This window comes from Sciurus carolinensis, chromosome 12 (genome assembly GCF_902686445.1).
Source record: "Sciurus carolinensis chromosome 12, mSciCar1.2, whole genome shotgun sequence".
Taxonomy (NCBI): Eukaryota; Metazoa; Chordata; class Mammalia; order Rodentia; family Sciuridae; genus Sciurus; species Sciurus carolinensis.
In genome coordinates, this window is record NC_062224.1 from 88737325 (window position 1) to 88763862 (window position 26538).

The 26538-nt window shown below is 35.0% G+C and overlaps 1 protein-coding gene across 4 annotated transcripts in view; it reads right to left on the bottom strand.

Moving 5' to 3' along the window:
* Positions 1-17366: 17366 nt before the first annotated feature.
* The window catches only part of Nek7 (NIMA related kinase 7), a 141516-nt gene continuing 132344 nt past the window's right edge, over positions 17367-26538 (bottom strand). For 3 of the 4 annotated variants that reach the window (XM_047520720.1, XM_047520719.1, XM_047520723.1), the window contains one exon: positions 17368-20384. In XM_047520720.1, coding sequence (XP_047376676.1) covers positions 20274-20384 — 111 coding nt within the window. In that variant the 3' untranslated portion in view covers positions 17368-20273. Of the gene's footprint in view, positions 20385-26538 lie in introns of all 4 variants that reach the window. The other variant, XM_047520724.1, reaches the window with a different exon arrangement.

Below are 26538 nucleotides of genomic sequence, written 5' to 3' on the forward strand. Positions count from 1 at the left end.
TTTGCTCTTAATTAGTGCCAAAATAAAAGTGAGCATGCAGGTTCTCTCTCTGATATGCTGATTTCATTTCCTTTGGAGATATATCCCAGAGTGAAGTGAATAGATGATATGGTAGATCCATTTTTAGTTTCTTGAGGATCTGCCATAATGTTTAGTGGGTGTGCTAGCTGCATTCCCAGCAATAGTGAGGAAGTTCTCTCTTACACCCTTTCTGGCACTTTGAGCCTTTTTAACTGTCATTATGTGGCATCCCATTATAGCTTTAATTTCTTTGCCATGATGATGTTAGTATTCTCATTTGTTGCCTTTTAGTGATGCTTCCTTTGTGTAGTCGATCATTTGCTCATTTTAAAATTAAGATTAGGTGTATTTTTTTATATACATTTAAGTCTATCCATTTGGATTTAAGTCTTTCAGGTGACTAGATGGCAAATTTTCTCACTGTGTATATTGTCTCCTCACTCCGAGATTTTTATTTTCCAGTACAGAAGCATTTTTATATAGATGTCATCCCAATTTTTTTTTGTTTTCTTCTATCCAGAAAAATCATCTGTTCTAAAGTCTTAAAGTGTTTCAAATATATTTTCTTCCAATTTTTTCAGAATTTCAGGTCTTAAATTTAGGTTCATGTTCCCATTTTGAGTTGATTATTTTTTGGTGGGTGGAGGTACCAAATTTATTTGAATAAATGGTTCAAATTAAAGAACTTAACTGGATGTTTTGGTATTAGATGCAGAAAAAGTGAAGGTAACCCCAACATGCATGCACTGCCTTGGTAACCCAGGAAATAGCTTCCATGACTATGGGAAGTCAGCCTAAATCTTGGCTCTCATTATCACTGTCTCCCAGGGTATGCTTGTCAAGGAGATATTCTGCCATGCCAGATTCTGGGGCTCCCATCTTGTTAGATGGTCACCCAACTCTTTGGATTTCACCTTCTCTTTCAGGTAATAAGTCTTAAGTCACAAGTGGGGTAATTGTCAGTGTCTGGGTTGTATGTATGCAGATATGTAGTTTCCCCAGAACAACTTGTCAGTGAGGTTATCTGTTCTCCAATGTATGTTTTTAGTGCATTTAAGACTCTGATGACTTGGATATATGAGTTTATTTTGAGATCTCTATTCTGTTTCTTGTGTCTGATTTTTTTTAATGCCAGTTTCATGCTGTCTTGAATGCTGTTTCTACAGAACATTTCAAAATCGGGGTTTGCAATATGTTTAGCTTTGTTCATTTTGCTCCCAATGACTCACTATTTGGGGTCTTTTGTGCTTCCATATGAATATCAGCATTGCTTTTTTCTAGTTCTGTGAATGTTATTTTGGTGTGTACTGCATTGATTTGTAGATTGTTGTGGACATTTTAGCAATAATCTTTCAATCAGAACATGGAAGTCCTTGCAATTTCATCTTTCATTTCTTTCATCACTGCTTTGTAATTGTCAATCACTTAATAGTGAAGTTCATTCCTGGGTATTTATTTGGTTACTTTGAAAGGATTGACTTTATTATAACTTTGTTTTCATCAAATTTGATGTTAGGTATAGAAGAGCTACTGGGTTTTCTATGTTAATTTTGTATTCTACTTTACAAGATTGGTTTAATAGTATTTGGAATCTTTAGGATTTTCTGTGTATAAAATCGTATAACCTGCAAATATGGATAATTTCAATTCTTCCCTCCCTGTTAATTTGCCCTTTGTTTCCTCCTCCAGCGTAAGTGCCCTGGCTAAAACTTCTAGTACTATAGTATATAAAAGCAGTGACAATTGACATGCTTGTTCCTTCCTGGTGGTAGAAGAAATGCTTTGTTATTCCCCATTTGGCATGAGGTTGACTGTGCTGGTATAGCCTTTCTTATATAGTCGAGGTATGATATGTCTGTTAAACTGTTCAGGACTTTTATCACAAAGACATGAATTTTACAATATGCTTTTTTTAAAATTCTGCAACTTGGATTTTTTTTTAAATGTGTCTTTGGAGACCACATAAAATTTTACCCTTCATTCTGTAAATGTGATACATTTATTTATTTGCATACGTTGACCCAGCATTGTATCCCTGTACTAAGACAATTTGATCATACTAAATGATGTTTCTGTGTGTTATTGAATTCCACTTGCTGGTACTTTGCTGAGGATTTTTGGCATCTATGTTGACCTATATGGTTGTGTCTTCATCAGACTTTGGTACTCTTAAAAAATAAGTTTGAAAGATTCCCTTTTCCATTCTATGTATTTGAGAAGTGACAGTACTGCCTCTTGGGAAATTCAGCAGGAAGCCATGGAGTCCTGGGTTTTTCTTTGTCGGAAGACTTTCTTACTGATTTAATCTCATTTTCAACATGACAGAAAATACCTTGGTTCAATTTGGTAGGCCACAATGTATCCAGAATCTTCCCATTCCATCTGGGTTTTCCGGTTTCTTAGTGTTTTATAATAGTTTGCATTCTATAAAATTGCTTGTAACATCTTTTTCCTGAGCTCCTTATGTTTTTGTTAAAACACATCAATTGTACATGTATTAGAGTTGTGTGATATATATTGACATGAATAAAGCATCCATTTATCATATGCAACCACTCTTCCATATCTTAACACCCTTATAAATTCCCAGCAATCATTATTCTAGCTTATTCTAGGTTGAGCTATTTTACTTCTCACAATGGAAGATCGTGTGGTACTCATCTGTGTTTGGCTCACTTGTACTTGAGTAATATCCTCCAGTTCATTGATTTGGCTGCAGATAACAATTCATGCTTCTTCATTCTGGGGTTTCATGCACGTGTGTGTGTGTGTGCACGCGTGTGTGCATGTGTATGTTTATGACATTTTCTATGTTGATTAGCACTTAGACTGGTTGCACATCTTGGTCTTTGTGAACGATGCTTCAACAAACAAGGGAATGCAGGTACCTCTTGGTATGCTAATTTCATTTGGAGATATACCCATGGCAGAGATAGTTGGATGATAGGGTAGGTATCATGTAGTTTTAGCATCTTTCATATTCTCCATAGTGGCTGGATTAATTTACCATCTGAACCATATTCCTTTCTTTCCTCCACATCTTATACAGAATAGTTCTTCCCTTTTTTAAAAAAATACTTGCCTTTTAACTGTGGTGACATGGTATCTCTTTGCAGTTTTTATATGCATTTTTCTGATAGGTAATCACATTGAGCATTTTCTCATATTTCTTAGACATTAATGTTCTTTTGAGAAGTATAAATTCAGATCATTTGTTCATTTTTTTGAAGGATTACTTGGTTTTATTAGCTGTTTCTTAGTTTCTTGTATTCTGTATATTGATCTTCTTTCAGATGAATAATTGGTAATTCCTTTGTCCAATTCTTTAGGTTTCCTATAGGAACACTGTTGATTACATAAACTTTTTATATCATCAAACTTACTTTGTGCTTACTTCCTCTTCAAGATGTGATTTCCTGTACTGATGTCTTAAAGTGCTTATTTTTTTTTTTCTAGAATAGTTATTGGGTCTTACATTTAGGTCTCTGATCCATTTTGAGTTGAGTTTTGTATAGAATCAAAGATGTTATGTTTCAGTCTTCATGTGGACATGTTTGCCCAGAACATTGATTTATGAGGGTATCTTTTCTCTAATGTATGTGATGTGTTTTTCAACATTGGGTGACTTGGATGCATAGCTTTATTTCTGGGATCTCTATTCTGTTTGTGTTTGTTTTTATGCCAATTTCATGCTATTTGAATACTGTTTCTGTAGTACCTTCAGAATCGGGTGTTGTGATATGTCCAGCTTTGTTCTTTTTGCTCAGGAGTGCTTTTATTCCTCAGGGACTTTCATGCATTTTTTTTTTTTCTAGTTCTTCAAAGAATGTCAATGGTATTTTGGTGTGGATTCCACTGAATCTCTTTCTTCATATAACATGGACATTTTAACTATTCTATTCCATGAACATGTGGGTCTTTCCATTTTTTTTAGTATTCAGGTTTTTGCAGAGAAGAGCTACTTTTTCATATCAATACTATATATTTGTACTTTGTTTACTGAGTATGTAATTTCTGAGAGTTGTGCTTCTGTTTTGTTCATCTTTTTCTCCTGGGATAAGTTATCATACTCATCCTGCATATATTAAAGTGATGAGACTGTTCACTCTGTTTTTAATTTTTTATGTATTGCTTTATGCATATTGAACCATTCTTGCATCCCTGGGATGACCAATTTGATCATGGTGTTTAATCTTTGATGTACTGTTGAATTTAATAATCTGGAATTTTGTTGGACTTCTGCATCTGTGTTCCTTAGACAATTGACCTATAGATTTTTGTTCCCACCCTGCCAGGTTTTCAAAGAAAGGTGGTGCTGGTCTTACAGAATAATCTGGAAGTGCTCTTTGCTTCTCAATTCTGTGGAATAGATTGTTGGTAATTAGCATTTGTTCCTATCTAAGAGCATGGGGAAATTCAGCAGTGATGCCATCAATTCCCTGAATTTTTTGGTAATCTTTTTCATACTGACTCAATCTCGTTAGTTGTTACTGGATTATTTATGTGGGCTTTTATTTCCCCTGTTGAGTTTTGATGAGTTTTATCTCAAAAAAATTGTCCTTCTAGGACGAATGATCTCGCTGATAAGCAGATGAGGACATATAATGGGGGGTGGGAGGTGTTAGCATTAGCATTAGGGTTAGGGTTAGGTTTAGGGTTAGGGAAAAGGAGGGTGGTAAGAATGGAGGAAAGGAGGACTGTATAGAGGGAAAAGAGGGGTGGGAGGGGTGGGGGAAAGGGAAAAAAATAATGAATCAAACATCATTACCCTATGTAAATTTATGATTACACAAATGGTATGCCTTGACTCCATGTACAAATAGAGAAACAACATGTAAAAAAAAATTGTCCTTCTAAATTCTCCAATTTGTTAGGCAATTTTTCAAAATGTTCCTGAATAATTCTTTGTATTTCTATGGTATTGATTTCAATATTCTTTCCCTTCTAATTTTATTTTTGTCTTTTTTTTTTTTTTTTTTTGGCTAGTTTCATTTTTTTTCAAAATTCTCTTATAAACTCTTTAAAATTGTACATGACAGTAGAATGCATTTATACATTTCAATAAATCATATATAAAGCTTATATCTTTTAAGCTGTATTTTTATTTCTTCACTAATATTTCTTCCTATCTAATTTGGGGATTTGTTCTTTTCTATATCCTGAGATGCATAGTTAATGTGCTTGAAATATTTCTATTTTAAGATGTAAATACTCATAAACTTCCCTCTCAGTACTGCTTTTCCTATGTGACAAATTTTGGTATGTTTTGTTTCCATTTTCATTTGCTTTACGAATTTTTAAAAATTTCACTTTTGACTTCCTTAATGAAATACTGTTCAATAGTAGATTGTTCAGTTTCCATGCATTGGTGTCATTTCTAAAAATTATTTTCTTATGATTTTAGTCTATTATAATCAGTTAAAATGCAGGTAGTCATCATTTCAACGTTTTTGAACTTGAAGACTGGTTTTGGAGGCAAGAGGGAGGAGCCAAGAGGGCAAAGTAGAGGCAAGTGGCCCCCTTCCAGCTTTTCTGTAGCTTGGAATGGAATCATTTGGAAAGCATCTATTCAGTAACAAAGAATTCCCTGAAGTTCAATATTGGCCAGTCAGACTTGGAGAGATACAAATTCTTATCTTTGGAACAGAAGGGAAGAAAGTACACATTAGCACCAAGCCTGAGTCATGTCTCCAGAACACAGAAGGGTAACACAAAGGGAAAAACATAAAGAGAACAGACTTGACATGGAAACAGTCACAGAAAGAAAAGTAATCTGAACTCTCTGATCTAGAAGTGGCATAATGTGTGGACACTTCGCAAGGATGCAGAGGGAAAGTATCCTTACCTGGTGTTGGTGGGATTATAAATTAGTACAGTCAATATTGAAATCCATATGGAGGTTCCTTGAAACACTAAAAATTAAACTACCATATGATCTAGCTCTACCAGTTTTCATGTACCCGAGGAACTACAGCCAGCATATTATAGAATCATAGAGGTACCTGCATAACCATGTTTATCTTGGCACAATTCATAGTAACTAAGTTATAAAATCAACCTAGGTGCCCACCAGCAATAGAATGGATAAAGAAAACATTTTACATATACATGGTGGTATAGTATTCAGCCATAAAAGAATGAAATGTCATTTAAAGGAAAATAGATGGAAATAGAGACCATTATGGCAAAATAAGCCAGACACAGACAAGTACTACAAATTTTTTATCATATGTGGAGTCTTGGGAGGGGGGATGTCATGAAAATAGCAGAAAACTGCTAAAAAAGGGGAAGGGGATTAAAGTGTGAACTTATATGAAGGAGTATGCCACAATGGAAACAAAATCCTTTATAATTTAAATGTACTAATAAAGCTGGTTATGTGGCCTAACACACGGTCCATTAAAGAGAACATTCCAATGGAAAAAAGGGTATTCTGCAGAAGTTGGATTGAGTGTTCTATAAATGTTGAATACATTTAATGTATAGTAGTTTAATTGTTTCTTTGTTTTTATTTCTTTTGTCTAGATAATCTGTCCATTGGTAGTGGAATGTTGAAATCCCTCATTGTTTTGGAACTTGTCTCCTGTTAGGTCTAATAGTGTTTATTATATAAAATTGGTTGCCCCAGCATTAGGTGCACACAGGTTTGTAATCATTACCTTTTGTCGAATTGATACCTTGATTAGGATATAGTAACCTTTGCCACTTCTCCAGTAGTTGTCTTAGACTATTTTAGATTTACATATAGCTTTTTCCTATTGACTTTAGGTTCCAATTTGCTTAGCGTATCATTTTCCATCCTTTTGGTTTCAGTCTGTGTGGCTTCATTCAAAGTAAATTGCTTTTAAGCAGGATATTGTTGGGCTTGGTATTTTTATCCATTCAGCCAGTTTATCTTTCACTTGGAGAATTTAGTCTGTTTACATTCAAGGTTGTTGATAGGTAAGAACTTTTATTAAATTAAAAAAAATATATTTATTGGTTCTTCTTAGTTATATATGACAGCAGAATCCATTTTGATGAATTATACAAGCATGGAATAGCTTATTCTAGTTAGAATTCCATTATGGACGTACATGGTTATGGGATTCACTGTTTTCATATGTATATGGGAAAATTATATCAGATTCATTATGCTGTCTCTCTGCCTCTCCCCTCTCCATTGCCTATTGCTGAATCTGCTGCACTCCTATTCGTCCTCTCACACTCCCTTATTGTGGGTTGGCTTCCACATAACAGAAAACATTTGACCTTCGGCTTTTTGGGGGGCTGGCTTACTTCATTTAGTGTAATGGTCTCCAGATCCATCTATTTGCTGACAAATGTCATAGTCATTCTATATGACTGAGTAATACTCTGTGTGTGTACGTGTGTGTGTGTATGTGTGTGTACATACACACCACATTTTCTTTATCCATTTATATTGATGGGCACCTAGGTTGGTTCCATATTTTAGCTATTGTGAATTGAGCTGCTATAAACTTTTTGATGTAGTAGCCTCACTGTAGTATGTTGATTTTTAAATCTGTTGGGTATATACCAAGAAGTAGGATAACTGGGTCAAATGGTAGTTCCATTTTAATTTTTCTGAGGAATCTCATACTGCTTTGCAGAGCGGTTGTACCAAATTGCAGTCCCACCAGCAATGGATGAGTTTACCTTCTTCCCCACTTCCTCACCAACATTTATTTTTACTTGTATTCTTGGTAATTACCATTCTGACTGGAGTGAGATGGAATCTTGGTGTATTTTTAATTTGCATTTTCTAGTTGCAAGAGATGTTCAACATGTTTTCATCTATTTGTTGATCAGTCATATTTGTTCTGTTAAGTGTCTATTCTGTTCCTTTGCCCATTTATTGACTAGGGTTTTGTTTTGTTTTGGTTTTTTTTTTTTTTTTTTTGTGTAAGTTTTTTGAGTTCTTTATATATCTAGGAAATTCTCTAAGGTGCAGGTGGCAAAAATTTTCTCTCATTCTGTAGGCTCACTCTCCACTCTTGATTGTTTCTTTTGCTGTGAAGTTTAGTTTGATACCATCCCATTTACTGATTCTTGATTTTACTTCTTAGGCTTTAGGGATCTTATTAAGGAAGTCAGTTCCTGAGCTGATAGGTTGGAGTGTTTAGAGTAACATCTCTTCTAGTATGTGCAGGGCTTATGGTCTAACACCTAGTTCCTTGATCCACTTTGAGTTGAGTTTTGTGCAAGGTGAGAAAGAAGGGTCAAATTTCATTCTTTTACATGTGAATTTCTAGTTTTCCTAGCACAATTTGTTGAAGAGGTTAGCTTGTATCCAATCTAAACGGTGCCTTTGTCTAGTATAACTGTATTTGTGTGGGTTTGTCTGTCTTCTATTCTGTTCCACTGGTGGTCTTGCCTGGTTTAGTGCCAATACCATGCTGTTTTAGTTACTACAGTTCTATGGTATAATTTTAGGTCTGATATTGTGATGCTTCCTGCTTCGCTTTTCTCACTAAAGATTGTTTGATTATTCTGGGCCTCTTATTTTTCCAAATGAATTTTACAACTACTTTTTCTATTTCCAAGAAGAACATCATTGAAATTTTGATTAAAGTTGCAATGAATCTCTATAGTGCTTTTGGTAGTGTGACCATTTTGACAATATTAACTAAACCTAGCTAAGAACATGGGAGACCTTTTCATCTTCTAAGGTCTTCCTCAATTTCGTTAGTGTTCTATAATTTTCATTGTAGAGGTCTTTCACATCTTGTTTGATTCCCAGGTACTATTTTTTTTTATGTTATTGTGAATGGGATGGTATTCCTAATATCTCTTTTAGCTGATTTGTCATTGGAATATAGAAACACAATTGATTTGAGTGTTAATTTTTATTCTGATACTTTGCTGAATTCATTTGAGTTCTGGAAGTTTTCTGGTGCTTTTTTTTTTTTTAATCTTCCAAATATAGCCTCATGTTGGCAAACAGTGCTAGTTTTACCTCTTTTTCCTATTTTTATTCCTTTTATTTCATTCTTTAGCTTCATTGCTTTGGTTAGAGATTTGAAGACTGTTGAACAGAAGTGGTGAAAGTGGGCATCCCTCTCTCATTTCTGTTTTTAGAAGGAATTCTTTGTTTTCCTCTGTTTTAGAATGTTGGCCTTGGGTTTGTTGTATGTAGCTTTTACAGTGTTGAGGTATGATCCTATTCCTATTTTTTCTAGTGTTTTAGTCATGAATGGATGCTATATTTTGTCAAATGCTTTTTCTGCATCTATTGAGATAATCATATGATTATTCAAGTCTATTGATGTGATGAATTACATTTACTGGTTTCCATATGTTGAATCAACCTTGCATCCCTGGGAGGAAAACACCTTGTTCATGGTGCACTCCTTTTAATGTGTTTTTGTATGTGATTTGCCAGTATTTTATTGAGAATTTTTGCATCTATGTTCATTGAGGACATTGGTATGAGGTTTTCTTCCTTGATATGTTTTTGTCTTGTTTTGGTATCAGGGCCATATTGGCCTCATAGAATGAGTTTGAAAGAGTTTCCTCCTTTTCTGTTTTGTCGAATAATTAGAAGAGGATTGGTATTAGCACTTCTTTAAAGATTTGGTAGAACTTGTCAGAGGATCCGTCTGGTCCTAGGATTTTCTTTGTTGGTAGGCTTCTCAATGACTTCTTCAGTCTCATTACTTGAAATTGATTTGTGTAAATTTTCTATATTCTCCTGGTTCAATTTGGGTAGGTAATATGTCTCTAGGAATTTATCACTATCTTCAAGATATTTTAGCTTATTTGGAGTATAGATTTTCAAAATAGCTTCTGATTATCTTCTGTATTTCAGTAGTATCTATCTCTATTTTCATCATGGATTTTAGTAATTTGCATTTTTTTCTCTTTGTTAGCTTGTTTAAGAGTTTATCAGTTTTATTTTTTCAAATAACTATTTGCTGATCTTTAAAAAATTTTTTATCTCATCATTGATTTCAGCTCTGATTTTAATTATTTTCTGTCTTCTGATTTTGGGATGTATTTGTTTTCTAGAGCCTTGATATAATGCTAGATTATTTCTTTGGTATCTTTCTATTCTGTTAATGTATGAGTTCAATTCTATGAACTTTCCTCTTACAACCACTTTCATAGTGTCACAGAAATTTCCATATGTTGCATCATTATTCTCATTTACCTCTAAGTATTTCATTCCTGATTTCTCCTATCCATTCATAGTGAATTATTTAATCTCTAAGGGTTAGAATATTTCTATTTCTTTCTTGATTTCTAATTCCATTATGATCTGATTTGATGCAGGGTATTCTTTTTTTTGTATTTGCCGAGAGTTGCTTTGTGTCCTAAAATACGGTTTATTTTGGAAAATGTATTTTGTGAAGCTGAGAAGTATATTCAGTCAGTGATGAAATAGTCTATGTCCATTAAGTCTAAATTGTATTTATTTCTGTAGTTTCTTTATTTAGTTTTTTTTTTTTTTTTGGATGATAAGTCTAATGATGAGAGAGGCATGTTAAAATTGCCCAGTATTATTGTTTTGTGGTCTATTTGATTCTTGATATTGAGAAGGGTTTTTGTTTGTCTGTTTGTTTTAAATGTAGATGCTCCATTGTTTGGAGCATAAATATTTAATTGTTTTGTTGATGTATAATTCCCTTAAGCAGTACAAAAGGAACTTCTTGTTCCTTCTGATTACCTTTTGACTTGAAGTGTACTTCATCATGTGTAAGAACAGAAATCTCTGTTTACAAGATTCATGTGAATAATAGATTTTTTTCCCCATCTTTGACCTTCAATCTTGGATATCTTTGAAGCGAGTCTCTTGGAAATAGCATATTGCCGGGTGAAATCTGCCAGTCTGTGTCTTTTGAGTCCATTAACATTCAGTGTTGTTATGGAGAGGTGATTTTTTTTTTTCCCTGTCAATCTGACTTATTTCTAATTTTTAAATTAGATTCTCCTTTGACATGCTATTCTAGTTTAGTTTCACCCTCTACTGGTTTTCATTTGTATTCCCCTTTTCTTCATAAAATATTTCAGTGTGTAGCACTGGCTTTCTAGTTGTAAATTCTTTTAACTTTTGTTTATCATGGGAGGTTTTTACCTTTGTTTATCATGGGAGGTTTTTACCTCCTCTTCAAATCTGAGGCTTAATTTTGCTGGATATAGCATTTTGGGTTGGCATCCATTTTCTTTCAGAGCTTGGTAAACTTATTCTAAGACCTTTCAGCTTTTAGGGTATGGGTTGAAAAATCAGCTGAGCTCTAGATTGGTTTACCTCTAAAATGTGACCAGTCATTTTTCTCTAGCTGCTTTTAAAAGCTTATCCTTATTTTGTATATTAGACATTTTAATAAAGTGTATAGGAGTGGGTCTGTTGTAATTTTGTATATTTGGAGTCCTGTGTATCTCCTGTATTTTTTTTTTCATTTCATTCTAGTGCTTCTTGCTAATCTGCCATCTTCTGCCCCTTCACTTGTTGTTTTGAATAATTTTTGTATTCTTCCTCTTTTGTTCTGTGTGGTTTGATGATTTACTGCACTGATCTTTGATTCTTTTTCTTTTGTGCATCTACTTGGATTTATTCTTAGACATATTTTTACCTCTGGATGAAGGACTCCCTTTAGTATATTTTGAAAGACTACCATAGAGGTCATAAATTCTGCTTTTGCTTACATCAGAAAGTTTTATTTCTTCTTCATTTCTGAAGATAGTCATGCTTGATAGTTTCTTGATTAGGAATCATTTTCTTTCAGGAATATAAATTCCTAAAAAATTCCAAAATTTTATTGCTTCCCCCTGTCCCCCGGCCTGTAGGATTTATGCTGAGAAATCTGCTTTCAGTCTAATAAGAATGCCATCAAATGTGACTTGGCACTTTTGTTTTGCAGATTTTAAATAGTTTCTTGCATTTTTGGATTATAATATGCCATGATGAAAATATTTTCTGATCATATCTGTTAGGGGTTCTATAAGCCTCTGTACCTGGATGTTGACATACTTCCCAAGATTAGGAAAATTTTCTGCTATTACATCATTGAATAAGTTTTCTAAGTCCTTAAACTTTACCACCTCACTTACAGATATTCCAAGGACGCAGAAGTTGCTCATTTAATGGTGTCCCAATTTTTTTAAATGTCTTCATTCTTATTACTGCAATTACTATATCTCCTCTCACTCCTTTGTTTCTGAATGGGATTTCAAAGAACTGTCTTCCAGTTCAGATATTCGTTCTTCTAGTTTGTTTAGACTTTGAACCACATTTTTAATCAATTTATTCAGATCTCCAGTCCCAAGATTTGTTTTCTTTTTCAAAATCTCTCTGCTAAATTTCTCATGCATATCCTTCATTGTATTCCTAATTTCAATTAACCTTCTATATTTTCTTGGATCTCACTGAACTTTCTTTTATTTAAAATTTTTGGGTATCTCATCCATTTTGATTTCTTTTCAAATGTGTTGATAAAAAGGGCATCTCATCCATTTTGGTTTTTCAAATGTGTTGATAAAGAATAACTTTTGTGTCATATTAACTTTTTTCATATATCTTGTGCTCCTGCATTGACATCTGTTTTATTAAGTATCTCTACTTTTTTTTTGAGTGGTCTTTTTAGTAACTGACTCTTAAGATGGGTTTTGGAATGCCATTTTGTTCAGCAATGATGGCTTTAATTATATTTGGATGCTACAGTGCAGTCTCATTTGGGCTGTCACTAGTGCATTTGGGCACGGTGTGTGGCATGTCCAAATAAGACTCATGTTTCTATGGGTCATGTAATTTTGAGAGCATGCTGGCAATTCAGGCAGGTATGACGTAGACGGCAATAGATATTAAGTGCTCATTGTGTGACTACTCTAACAATGGGAGTTGTGACACTGATCAGGTGATGGGAGTGTCCTCAAATACTGTTGACTCTGTTACTAGCAAAGCCCTCTGGCATTGGTGGGACTAGTAGTGATAAGGGGCCAGAAGCACTTGTCCTCTGACCAGATCGTGGTGCAGGCTCACACTGGAGAGAGACAGTGGCAGGAACTTCAATACCCGCTATGTGGTACTCAACTCCCAGTCCCAACAGCAGTGCATAGTTTGGCAAGGTGTGGGAGAGGGGGGCAGCGGGCAGTGGAAACCATATAGGTTGGTGGCAGGAAGAAACTGTGGTTTTTGTCCCTCCTGCTACTTTGTTAGTGCCCACTGGGGAGTAGAACTTTAGTTCCTGGGGACATGGATGCCAAAGGATGGTGCGATGGCAGGGTTTTTCTGTCCCATCTTCAGCTGTCATGCCTTTCCAGGAGTGAGCAAGAATGGAATACGGCCAGAGTCATGCTGTTTCCCTCCAGGTCTCTTTTGACAGTGTGTGCCGAGGCAGTGTGACATCCTGACTTACAGCACTGCTTAAGGCTGCCTCAGTCTGCCAATCTGTGCAGGTCCACAGTGGAACTATGGTCCCACCCTGTGTACAGCACAGGGAAGGGGGCAATAGGAACTGTGGCTACCTGGTTGCCGTCCTGGCAGAGGCTGGTCACACTCTGGGTCTCAGAGGACAAGTTTCCTGATCCCTTGGTTGTCAATGGCAATGCCCTCCATTCCCCTCCATGTAGCAACACCCTTCCCTACAGTGCTGGGCACCCCACTTGAGTCAGTCATTTTGCTGGGTCTGGCAGCTATCTACGGAGCTATTATATTGGAATATCTTGGGAAGTTCCAGAGTTGGTAATATCTGGGAATTTCTGATCTTTAGAGCTTGTGGCTATATAGTACTCTGGGAGTTCATTGGAAGATGTGAGATTCTTTTCCAAAGCAAGGCTACCATGCACATTTTTAGATTACATCTGAGCTGCCACCTGTGAGAACAGTAAGCCAGCATCTATGCTGCTAGTTTGGTGGGACTCCTGCCCTTACTCCTGCAAAAGGGAGACCTCTCCTCCCCTGGCTGGGAGGGAAAGAGAGGTAAATGCCAGGATGCTTTGTTTCTCTTATTATGTTTCCATCCTAGGCCTCTGAATCTTATATTCTCTTGCTGATTTCCAGTGTTCCCTCACATTCACTCATCTCAAAATGCAGCTATCCACCTGTTACTTGGGTTTTCTTTTTGTATGGGAGATGCACGCTGGGTACCTCTAATCAGTTATCTTGAAGTCCCCATCTATTTTATGCATGTTACTTTTTCATAAAGTTAGGCATTTTTCTAAATTTTTTCTGATATTTTTCCTCCTCCTCATTTTGAAATTAACATCATTAAGACATTGGTATGTACTTCCCTATATAGTATGATAGGAATGTAAGTTTGTTTTCATACAGTGGGTAGTCAGTTGTACCATTTACTTTTTTTTCCCTATAAGTTGAAGCCATTCCTTATTTTCTGTTCTCATAATACTAAGGAATATGCTTGGTCTGTTTATTGTGTAACAATATTCTTCTTATGACACCATCCTGCTTTGTGGAACATATTTATATGTGATACAGTAATTCCACTGTTTCGTAAATTTTCTTTGTTAGTCTTCATGTGAACTTTTAACATTTCATCCGGGTCACAGTGTGAAAGAGACAGCACCTCATGTACCTATATGACTGCATGACCCATGTGGTCCAACAACATGTACAAATGGAAAAATGAGAAATTATATTCCATTTATGTATGATTTATCAAAAAGTATAAATGCATTCTACTGTTATGTACAACTAATTAGAACAAAGAATGTTTGGATTGACACTGTTACTAATATTAATCAATGCTTGATATTTATAGTTTAAGAACAAGGCCTCTTCAGTTTTTGCTTTGTGTCCTTCCAGATTCTATAATTTCCATCAAATAAATCTTACATCTTTCATGCTCAATTATTTCTAAGCATTTTTTTTTTTCAGTCACTGTGAATGTTCTCACACTCATTAACTGGTTGCTGCAGGTAGAAAATCTCCAAACGAACTTGCCTCACTCCTCCCCTGCTCACACACACACACTCGCCTTTTGTGTCTCAGCTATGCCACTTTCCCCTTGCTTCTCTGTTGGGCATGAGCTTCCCTTGTTGTTTAGCGGGATTCTTCCATCCTTTAGGATTTGACTTAAATGCCACTTCCTCAGTGTCTCTCTTCTTCCACAGCTCTTATCATAATTTGCATTAACGTATTTGTTAGATATTTCTTCCCGATTTAAGTTCAGGAAAACAAATTTTTGCTCAAGATTGTGTGAAAGTGGTGTATACTCAGTAAACGTTTAAGAAGTTGGGGGATGAATCCTTTCTGTGGATCTCATTCTCTATCACTTTCTGCACTTCTTAAGATCTTTGGTTTCTCCACATGCCAGTCCTCTTAAAACTGCAAGCATTCTAAGGTCATGTTTATCTTTAAAAATTCAGCTGTTGCTGGGTGCAGTGGTGCATGCCTGTAATCCCATTTACTCAGGAGGCTGAGATGGGACTGCAAGTTTAAGGTCAGCCTAAGCAACTTGGGGAGACCTGTCTCGAAGTGAATTAAAAAGGGTGTAACTCAGTGGAAGAGTGTTTGCCTAGCAGGCTCAAGGTCCTGGGTTCAATCTCCAGTACTGCAAACATTTTTTGAGCTACTCTGATAATAAAATATTCTCCAGGGCCATTCCTATATTTCCCTAAATTGTTTCCATTCCATTCTCCTATTGAAATGCTGCTTAAAGATGTTAGTCATTTCTCAGTAATTTGGGGGGTGGGTCCTAATCTTAGTCCTCATTGTTTTCAATTTCTTGATAACCCATGGCTATGAACAAGTTCAAATTTTTCTTGTTTAGCTTTATTTTTTATCCTCTTTCCTCCTTCCTTGTCCCTACCTTTTTTGATTTTTTTTAAAAATCTGCTCTTTGTAATGCTCAGTTACATTTGAGCATTATAATGCTCATTAATTCAATAAAAAGTGACTGTGAATGTGGCATTTTTAAGTTTAAAATACCACAGTGCATGACACAGGAAGTACTTGTTCTTCTGGCATTTAAGATCTAGGAGGGAGATAAGGATTTAAAAATCACACAAGTAACTGGGTATTTGGTGGCACAGGGCATACCTGTAATCCTAGCAACTCAGGAGGCTGAGATTAGGGTCTCCCTAATTTGCTGAGGCTGGTCACAAACTTGTGATCCCCTTATCTCGAGGTAAAAAGGAATTTAAAAAGGGGGGGGGGCAGCGCAGGGGATGTGGCTTAGTGGCTGAGTGCCCCAAGTTCAAATCCTTTACCAAAAAAAACCATACAATTGATCACATTTCTGTTTACTTGGCCATACTTTAAAAAAAAAAAAAAAAAAATAGCTTTCTAAGATTTGATGGATTTTTCCTAACAAAATGAGATGAACCATTTAATCTGGCCCTAGAGTGAAAAAGTTTGAGTCCTTTGAAAAACCAGGCCAGTGGGACTAGAATGAAGAGAACAATGCAAAAGTAGTTAGAAGTACAACCTGATTCCCATGGTATTTCTATACACATAAATTGTATTAAGCATTCATTTTGCATGTGACTTTGTACTAAGTCCTCAAAAATGTATTGAAATGTAATTCTCCTGTAGGGTTAGTAATTAATATCTCTATTTTACATAGGAGAAAGGAAGGATTATACCAATTCATCCACATATTTCTACAAAGGAGTAAAAATGATTTTCTATGCCTTGTAATATTCATAGTGAAAATTACTGAAAGCCTGTGTTTATAAATCCTAACTTTAGAAGATGTTAAAGGAACTTTTAAAGTTTAAAATTAGATTTTTGTAAGTGAAGAATGAATTCAATGCATAAAAGAACTCTCAAACCTCTCAACTGAAAATAAATGGTATGAGCTTTTATGTCTTTCTCCGATCTGATAAGTCTGTTTTAAGTCATCACTAATTTAACCAGAAATTCACGTGTAATTAAAAATAGGGTAACAACTTTGAATTACCAAAACACTTTTGATAATTAGTTCACCATTTTGATTAATAAAGCAATTGCACCAACTTATGGTTTCTATGGCTGTATTAAGACATTTATAAACATGTCTAAGACTGGCTTTTCTAATTAATATACTTTGGAAATTTTATAACCAGTCTCAAACTGGCTAAATCTTAATATTTTACAATTATGAATACACACCCATGCCCACACACATACACAATCAGACCAAAGTTTAATATAGGTCATAGGTTATAAAATTAGTCATTCTTCATCATGGTCTATTTGGCATATAATGCTGAGGTGTAGTGCATATCCATCTACTCACTCTACCAGTCTGACGGGTTTTACCCTGCTCAGAACACTTTTGTCTGAATGTTTGCAGGCATAGCAGCAATCCTCCCTTAAAAGGAAAATATATAAAATATCTGCAACATTAGCATTACTACAGTGACAACTGAATCCAGTTCTAAAGGTTCAAAGCAGGAAGATTTTTAATATTTAGAAAGCATTTCTTACAGATAGAAAATAAGGCAGTGAAGAGAATAGGAACATGTGAAGATGTGCCTCATAAAGCATATTCAAAAACGACTCAGTCTGTTGGGGCTCTTACTCTTGACCATTTCAAGTCTTGGGCTTTTCCAAAATGGTCAAGTTAGGGATGTGCTTAAGAACTGATTTTTGTAGGATAAATGAATTAAGTAATGGTAGACTTTGGCAGAGGAAATCATAGATGCATAAATTATACAGCACTTATTTTATTTTTATATATTAGGATATTATACAATTTTCAAAGCTAACAGTCTTCTTGTATGTGTATTCAAAGCATAACAAAATAAAAGTATTTCACAAAAGTCCATATTACAGTACTATTGAAATATGAGGCATAGGCTAATTATGTATTTATGGGTTATAAACAATACATTCATTTTAAAGATTAAACATTTAATGTGAATAACATTTTGGTTAAAATAAATATCATGGTAAATGTTAACGGCAACACCTGAAGTATATGAATACAAGAAAGGTGTTTTGTAATACACTACATAGAATGGTAGAGCATTCATGAAATGGCTGTATCTTACTAAATTACAATCATTGCACATTGAGCACTTTATACAATACCCTTCATTCACCATTCCTAAACCTCAGCATACAAAAGTTACTCCACGTTATCCCCTGAGTAACTGGTACCAATGTTTAAATAAGGTTTAGAATCAGATGTACCTTTCATTTTACTGCTTCTCAATTCAAATGTTTACCTTAATATAAAATTTACTTAAAAAAATTCATAGGTGATTAGAACTTGCAATCATCTTCATAATTCTTTGAAATTACCTTTTAAAATTAAATTTGATTTTGCCCAGTGGTTTCTTCAAGAAAAATATGAATGCTGGGATTAAAAAAAATATAACTGAAACAGAAATTTCCACAAGTAGAAAATAATAACAAACTTTCCTGACCATCAAATTCTTCCCAGCTATTTTTTAGCAGACAGGTTCACTGAGAAGAAATCTTAAATCTTAAAAAGTCACTGTGAAGGGATTAAGCTAATGAACTTTGGATTCATGTATTCTTCAAGACTGCAAGGAGGAGAGGATCTGTTCTACCCAGAGACATTTCTCAGTCAATTATATTACATTAAAACAAATATGACACTAGTGGTCAATGAAACCACTTCTGTGCAGGCTTCTGGGGATAAACCTAGTGATGTACAGTGTAAATGCGATGAGTCATTAGAATCTGGGAAATACAATGCATCCAGCCCTCATTAAAAAGACCGACCAGGTTTCCTTTGCCTATTCCTAGAAAATATTATCCTTCAGATATAATATGCAACCTATTAAAGATTTCATACTTTTTTAACTGTACAAGTTCCTTGAAAATATTCAAATGAGCCTAAGAAAACTACTATGGGGGGAAGCCAGCAGTTGTATTAGCTAAAGGCAGGTGTTTTCTGAACACAATGTTTCGTGTTGGCAGGATATAATTCGTTCCAAGGCTTTGTAGTCCTTTAAGAGTGACCGCCACTCAGTCTTTTGACGTCGAAATCTGTAAGGAACTGGTTGCTACTAATATGAAGGCATTCGGGGAAAACATATCTCCATAACAGCATTTACTAAACTCTGCCCAATTCCTTGAACTATATTAAGCATTACCATCTCTCATCTTCATGCTGAATTACAGTACTCTGCTCAAGTTTCTCAAATGTTAATGTCATAATTCTGGCTGTAGTAATGGCCAGTTTTCATTTCCTTAAACATTTCATTTGACAAGGTTAATTTAAAAACTATCAACATTCACAGGTACATTATAACACACATCCTTTCTTCCTCTAACAAGACAAAGTACATGTATACAAGGTGGCCCAAATTTTTAAGTTTTCAATACAAGGAATTGTTGGTACACCAAATATTTCTCAAAAGGGAATTATGTTCTCAGAACAATCTGAAACACTAATAGATAAAATGCACATAAAATATAAATAAAATACCTTGAATATAAAAATTTCTGAAGGGGACCAATCGGGACTTCAATAAAAATCTATGAATAAAAACATACGCTTACATTATAGTGTACAATGAGTTAAAATGCCTTTAGATTTATAAAGAAACTGAAATATAGTACTGCAAAATTATTCAAAGAATATTTTTCAAATGTACAAATATTAAAAACACAAAAAAGCCTTGAGCAATGTGCAACTTTAAAAATTACTCACACCAGCCAAACAAATCCTTAACCACTTTTTAAATGGATTCATTTCTACCATTTTAATGCAAAGAGAATATCAAAGATACTAAAGCAAAACAAAGACTTTTCAGTGTCTGACTCACATTTCGTCCCCAAATCTTTTCACATTTAATAGTTGCATTTTGAATGTCTAAGCTAAGAATTTTAAGTGTTTCTCATAGTCTGTCTATACTTATTAGAATTACATATCTGAAAGTTACAATGCTAAGAACTAAAACATACTTCAAACATTAAAATCACAAAAGTTCACAATGGTGTTCATTTCAATATCTATAAATGACTAAAAACCACACAAGTCAAACATTCAGATACTTCTGATCAGGTTTCATACTTGTGCACCAAGCCCTCCTTCAATATTTGGCACTCACAGTCTATCGACAGAAAACTCAATTCTTAAAAGCCTTTAGCTATTAAAAACTATCATGTCTCGCTCACTTCCCTAACATGCATTTTGATTATCCTGAAGACATTTTGGGTTATATAAAGGTGATTCAGATTGGTACAAAATGAAAGTTACATGAAAACTGGTTAAGGATTCAAAGCACATTAGCTCTGAAATATTAATCTTAACACCCAGACAAAAAGGGAGGTATGATTTGCACAAAAATACTTAAAATTATTTTGGTTATATTCATGATCTTATGCACATTTAGCTGCTTGCAGTGCACGCATGCATCCTCTTTGCCACATCATAAACGTAGGTGATGTCTGGTCGCTTCTCTGGATCCGGGTTGATACACATATTAACTAACTGTCGTAGCTGCAAAGGAAGGAAAACGGCATGACACACTTAAACCAACTTCTTAGTTCTTTTTAAAAGATTCTGAATAAAAGTATCTTTTATGATTACCCCTTCTAGAACCATATATGACTGCTATCAGTGATTTTACAATTAAATGTTCTAAGTATATCCATTGGAGAGTATTAATGTCAAGAATTTTCCAGATTTTAAGATGTACCTTTTTTTAGACGTTTAATTGAAAGACAGCAGCTGGGAAAGAACATTTTAAACTAAGGTTCCAAGCTAACTGTAGATATACATGTGTATTTGATCAATAACTTACTATATTAGCCTTTATTAAAGTTTAAATATTCATAAAAGGCAATAAGGGTAGATGTCCACCTTGTACATTTATCATGAATCATTTCATGTAAGTGTATAAATGTCCTACAATCTTTGAGAAAACATCCCTCTAAATTAAGGATAAGTAAACCACAAGCAAGGGAGGTTATAAATATTATTCCAATCCTTGAGGTTTATAGGAGAAAAAGTAAGGAAATAACTTCATTTCTGGTCCAGATCCACCAAGTAGGAAAACACAGAATTTTATTCTCAATTTTAATTGCCATCAGTTTAGGAAACATGGTCTTATATGTGACTTTTCATATTCAGATTCTTCTGCCTCATGTGTTCATAGGAATAATTTAGACATTTTGAAAACCTTTATGCACTAACTCCTTTGGAAGTATATTAGCATTTAGTAAATTACTAAATTACCGTAACTTTTTCATAGTCCTCAACTTCTACCACAAGACAATTTTCAACTAGAAGAAACAGAAGCAGCTGCTTTTGTGGGCTGCCTTGCTTAGTGTCACTCTTGGGAGGACTCATGCTAGGAAAAGAACTTATTCGGAAAGAAGTATGCAAAGGAGCCTGCCAGATGAGGGATTGGGTTTGGGTGAGGAGACAGTAAAGTGAGGTGGAAAACAATCTTGCTGAAGGCACTTTGCAGCTCCATGCCCTTAGGGAAGTCTCTGGAGTTAAGTTTTTTCATCTGTTACCCAGTGAAGTTGGTAGATGATGATCAATGAGAGTTCTCCAAGCTCTCATTCCTTAAGTTGTATAATTCTAGCAGAATAAAATTTAATGACTCAATGTTGACGGTGTGTGGAAATTCCATAACACTGGATGGCAAAATTGTATCTGAGAGGACTCGAAGATTTCAATTTATTTTCCTTGCAAAAGAGCATAACAGGGGCTGGGGTTGTAGCACAGTGGTAGAGCACTTGCCTAGCATGTGTGAGGCACTGGGTTTGATCCTCAGCACCAAATACAAATAAATAAAGGTCCATTGACGACTACAATATTTTTTTTAAAAAAAAAGCATAGCAAAATGCAAGGCATTTTACTATGGTGATCTGGGAGAAATTAGGATGAGGTTTCATTTTGCTGGTTTAAAACAAAATACAAGTACGAACCACTCAAACGGGAAATACATACTTATATATTTTAAAAAAAGTGTTCAAACACAACACCCAGCTGTTAGATGCTTTGTTTAGAGATTTTAAATGATGAATCAGAAAGGATGGCAGGAAATGACAACTGATGCAAAAAATCACTATTTAACCAAAATACAAGAAGATATGACACCTCTTTGTAACACTGCCACACCCTTTGAGCTAGTTCAGAAATATTTCAGAATAGGGTAGAATTTCCAACCTACTGACAATGAATGACTAGCCTTAACTTCTCCTGGCTTGAGGAAAAACAAACTGAGACTAGAGCCAGAATAATACAAAGCTGGCTGAAGATGGTGACTCTTGAGCTCTCCAAAGTAAAGGATAAGAACTAGAAAGTCTTAAAAAGGAGAATAAAGTAAACAAAGGTAGTGGGGACACTAGCAAGCAGTTGAGAGGCAACTGCTCCTGAAGGATAGCCTGTCAAGGAACCACAAGTAAATAAGTAACCCTTTGGTAGATGGAGCCAGAGCAACAGTTTGTTTTCCTTTCTCTGTTGGCTTTATCACCACCAAATATGAAATTTGTCATAAAGAGATTTTCCAGAGAAATTAGTGACAGCTCATATAAATTCAAATACATGAAATATAGAGTATGCATACCTCAACATGTATATGAATCAAATTTGTTAATATTTTTCCTAAACTATTACTAAACTATGAAAAATCCTATAAAGTTAAAACATGCTTCGGCAATGACCCTTACTTACTTGCCATGCCAATATATTTCTAGAGGATCTATGCCATAGGAGACACTGATAGAATAAATCAAAGTGCCCATCCCCAAAGGAAAGCTCATTGATCAGGAAGAGAGGATGACTTTTATTCTTAGAGGACACTTTCATCTTTCCTTTCTGCCTCACCCTTACTCTCCTTTCATTATTCATTTGTCCATTCAATAAATTTTTGGAATATTATATAGCATTTTATTAGGTGACAAGGAAGAAGTGATAAATGAAATGGATATGACACCTGCCCTTACAGAGTTTATAATCAAGTGAGAGGAGATACAGCAAAGAAATGATAGTATGGAAATGGTATTTAATGAACTACAAATGATAATTATCTCAAGAAATATTTGTGAGACCAAGGTAAAAGATGGTGTGGCTGTGCCCAGAGAGGGAATAAACTTTTTCTGGGTTGTTCCACTTCATTCACTGAGGACAGCGAGCTGACAGTGATCTCCATTCCTAGCACCTGTAACTGTCATCTTGAGGCTTTGGCTCCCAACTTGGATGTCCCATTCAATACAAAAGTTTAATAACCTGGGCTTAATCTCTAATTTCATTTCAGTCTCAGCTTCCTAGAGCCATAGCCTGTTTAAAATGTCTGGTGTCCCATCAGAAATTTAAATCCACCTGCTATCCTGCCAGGTCTCTTTTTTCCTTTCTCTGGCCTGGTTGTACTTTGATGGGATTTGAGATTATTTCTAAGTCCTTTCACCCTAGTCAATCCTCATTTTTTAGATTTGTCATTCATTTCCAGACCTCCAACTTCTTTGGCATTTCCTTCCTAGTTTCCTTCATAGGTTTGCTTTTCTTGGAAGATCATTCTTGTGTGCCCCCAAAGTGTTTCTTTTTTTTCCCCTCCAACTGATAGCTCTGCCTTTAGTGTTCTTCCAACCTATCACTGCCTAAATAGCAAAGCTGACTAACTTTCAACTATAAGCATTTCAACAGTTACCCGCTGCCCTCTGGAAAGTCTAAGACACCTAACGTGGAAAACCATGGGCTTCTAAAATCTTACCTTTCCAGCCTCACATCTAGCCCCCAACTCCTCCTCCCTTTCTCTAGCCCCACAGTATATTCTAACTATAATGAAGTACTTGCAGTTCTGTGATCATCAAAGTGTATCATGCCTCCACATCTTTATTTTGCTCCTCTGCTTATAATGCCTCCCTCAAAACCTTGTATCTCTCTTCTAAAGCCTTTCCTCACGACCCTATTTGCCGTAAGCATTCATTTCTACTTGGCCTCCATTGTACCTGTCACTCACTTGTGCTCACCGGCTTTTTAAATAAGAGAGCAACTCTAACTTAGAGAAAAAGGAAAGGTTTCGTGAGTGGTATGAGCTGAAAACTGAAGCACGAATGTGATCTTAATTCATTAGAGGAGTGGAAAGAAATATAACAGGAAACAATGAACAAAGATGCTCGGCCAAAAGTATGAGGTGTATGACAGCGATGGCAACTACTTCCGAATGAAAAGGGAGCAACAGTGATGAAATAAGCTGAGGTCAAAAAGACTTAAGGATTTAGAATCCATTCACACTGGCAACCGGAAGTCGGTATTTAAGCCAGGCGTGAGAGAGGACTAGAGCTCTGCTTCAGTACAAAGAGAACAATGGCAGCAGAACAAGCCAATTAAGGTCCTCCAAGATTTCAGGCAAGAAATAGTATTCATAGTAAGTTTCACCTGGGCATCTGAAAGTGTGTTGTCATGAACAAAAGAGAATTTGAGGGAACTTTCTGGGAGTTTTGAAGCTATCATATTTGAGATACTGATATTTTGACATTTGGGTAGAAACGAGTTCCTGAATTTTTGGTTTCATTCTATTATATTTAGAATGTTTGTTTATATTATATTAATATAAATATTTATATTAGAATATATTATATTTAGAATATTTATATTTATTATATTTATAAATTTCATTCATTATATTTAGGTAACTAACTGTATATTTAAAGAGATTTATGACTTTACTATATCTCGATTTTGATGATAAAAGATGGCTCAAATGACATGTTAACTTATACATTTTATGGTGTGAGGGCCTCTCAAATACTCATGTTAATATATTCTTGTTTAAGGGCAGGTATTCTTGATTTTAAAAACTATAAAGAATTTAACATTAAATCCTCCATATTCTTTGTACTGTGGATTGAACCCAGGGCCTCATATATGCTAGGCAAGCACTCTACTAATGACCAATATTTCCAACCTTTTGTACAATTTTATTTTCAGACAGGGTCTTACTTAGTTGCCAAGATGTACTCAAACTTGGAATCCTCCAATCTTACCTCCCAAGTCATTGATTTAGAGCATGTGTCACGATATGCAGCCTCTTACAATGTCTTTGATGTCAATACTAAATAATCTTCCACAACAATTTCATTTTATAGAAACTAAGAACCACTTAAAAATGATAAAACTTCAATTGAAACCCTAGTCATTTGATTTTTAATGCATGTCTTATGCACTTGCCACAGTGAAGAGCTTCCCTTGCTTTTACTTGGTCTTCCGGTTTGACTACAGCTTTGCATGCATAATGATTACCAGTAGGTAACATTAACTGGTTGAATTTCAACTGATCACAATAAAGAAATGTCATTTGGGTTCAAGTAGCATCTGAATTATTAGGTGGTCATCACAGAATGGAGAAAGTAACATTTCAGGTAGTTTATTCCACTGAGAGATTGGTCTGACTTCCAACCAGTAAACACAGTGGTGAGATGCCTCAAATTTCATTAAAGGTGTCAACTGAACTTGCTCTTCGTTTCCCCTTGAGCAAATCAGAGTAAGATTCAGGTCCTTGTCAAAGAATATAAAATTTAGAACAGAGTGCCACATGGTAGGGTCTAAAGTTTTGCTAAGAAAATTAAAATTTAGGAAGACCCTGTAATGGATATAGTTCACCATTACAGTTTGGGATGAGAAAGTCCTTTCTGCAGTATGCAAGACTACATACAGGGGGAACATCAGTTTCTAAAGCTGTTTTAATAGTTGCTCTTGGATTTTAATGAACACCACTTAGGTGTTAGTATAAAAGTGGTGTAGAAGACACTGCTTGGAACATTACTTGGGATCCTTATATATTTCTATCATAATTTACTAGGAATAAAATTTAGTTTTAGATGAGAAACTGGTACATTTCCTATGTAAAAACAATTTGCTATATTTTCCCTTGTGTTATGATAGAAAGGAAGCCACCAAATAAACTCACCAAAAGCCCCTCTGTTAGCCATTAGGTTAGGCATATTTACATTCTTTTATTGTGGTTCTGAATTTGTATGTCTATTAAAAGCCAGTAAGTCATATTTGTTGCTGTTATCTCAAATCATTTTTGAAAAAGTGGATTCCAAATTACACAATTAAAGATTTTCAAATGTTGGGTTCTCAGTTTTAATGATCCAGACAGTTGTCCTAAAAATATAAATAGACTATTTAGTGGGGAAAGTGAGTTGCAATAGTCCTTTGCCATAAGGAGGGAGAAAAATCAAATAATTTAACATTAACAACCATGGACTATTTTATATCTACAGCTTAAATTTGATTAAAAATGCAGATTCATATAGATCCATGAATAATTTTTTAGCAGATTCATATAGATCCATGAATAATTTTTTTGACTAGAAAGTCACTGACATCTTTAATGTACCCCAAAATTATATATTATTAGATGGTAGTTATTGGTACCCTTGCCATAATGAATAGGAAGATAAAATAATTATCTACATACCAGAAACCAGGAAGAATATTGGTAGAGTTGAAAACTAAAGGAAAACCAAATCCTTGAGCTTTGCCAGATAGTACTAGATTTTTTTTTTTTTAATTTATCTTTACAGACTGCATTTTGATTCATTGTACACAAATGGGGTACATCTTGTTCCATGGTTGTGCAGGAGCTGTTAAATACACATAACAGGTTGATACATTTAGTTTCTTAGGGGGCTTT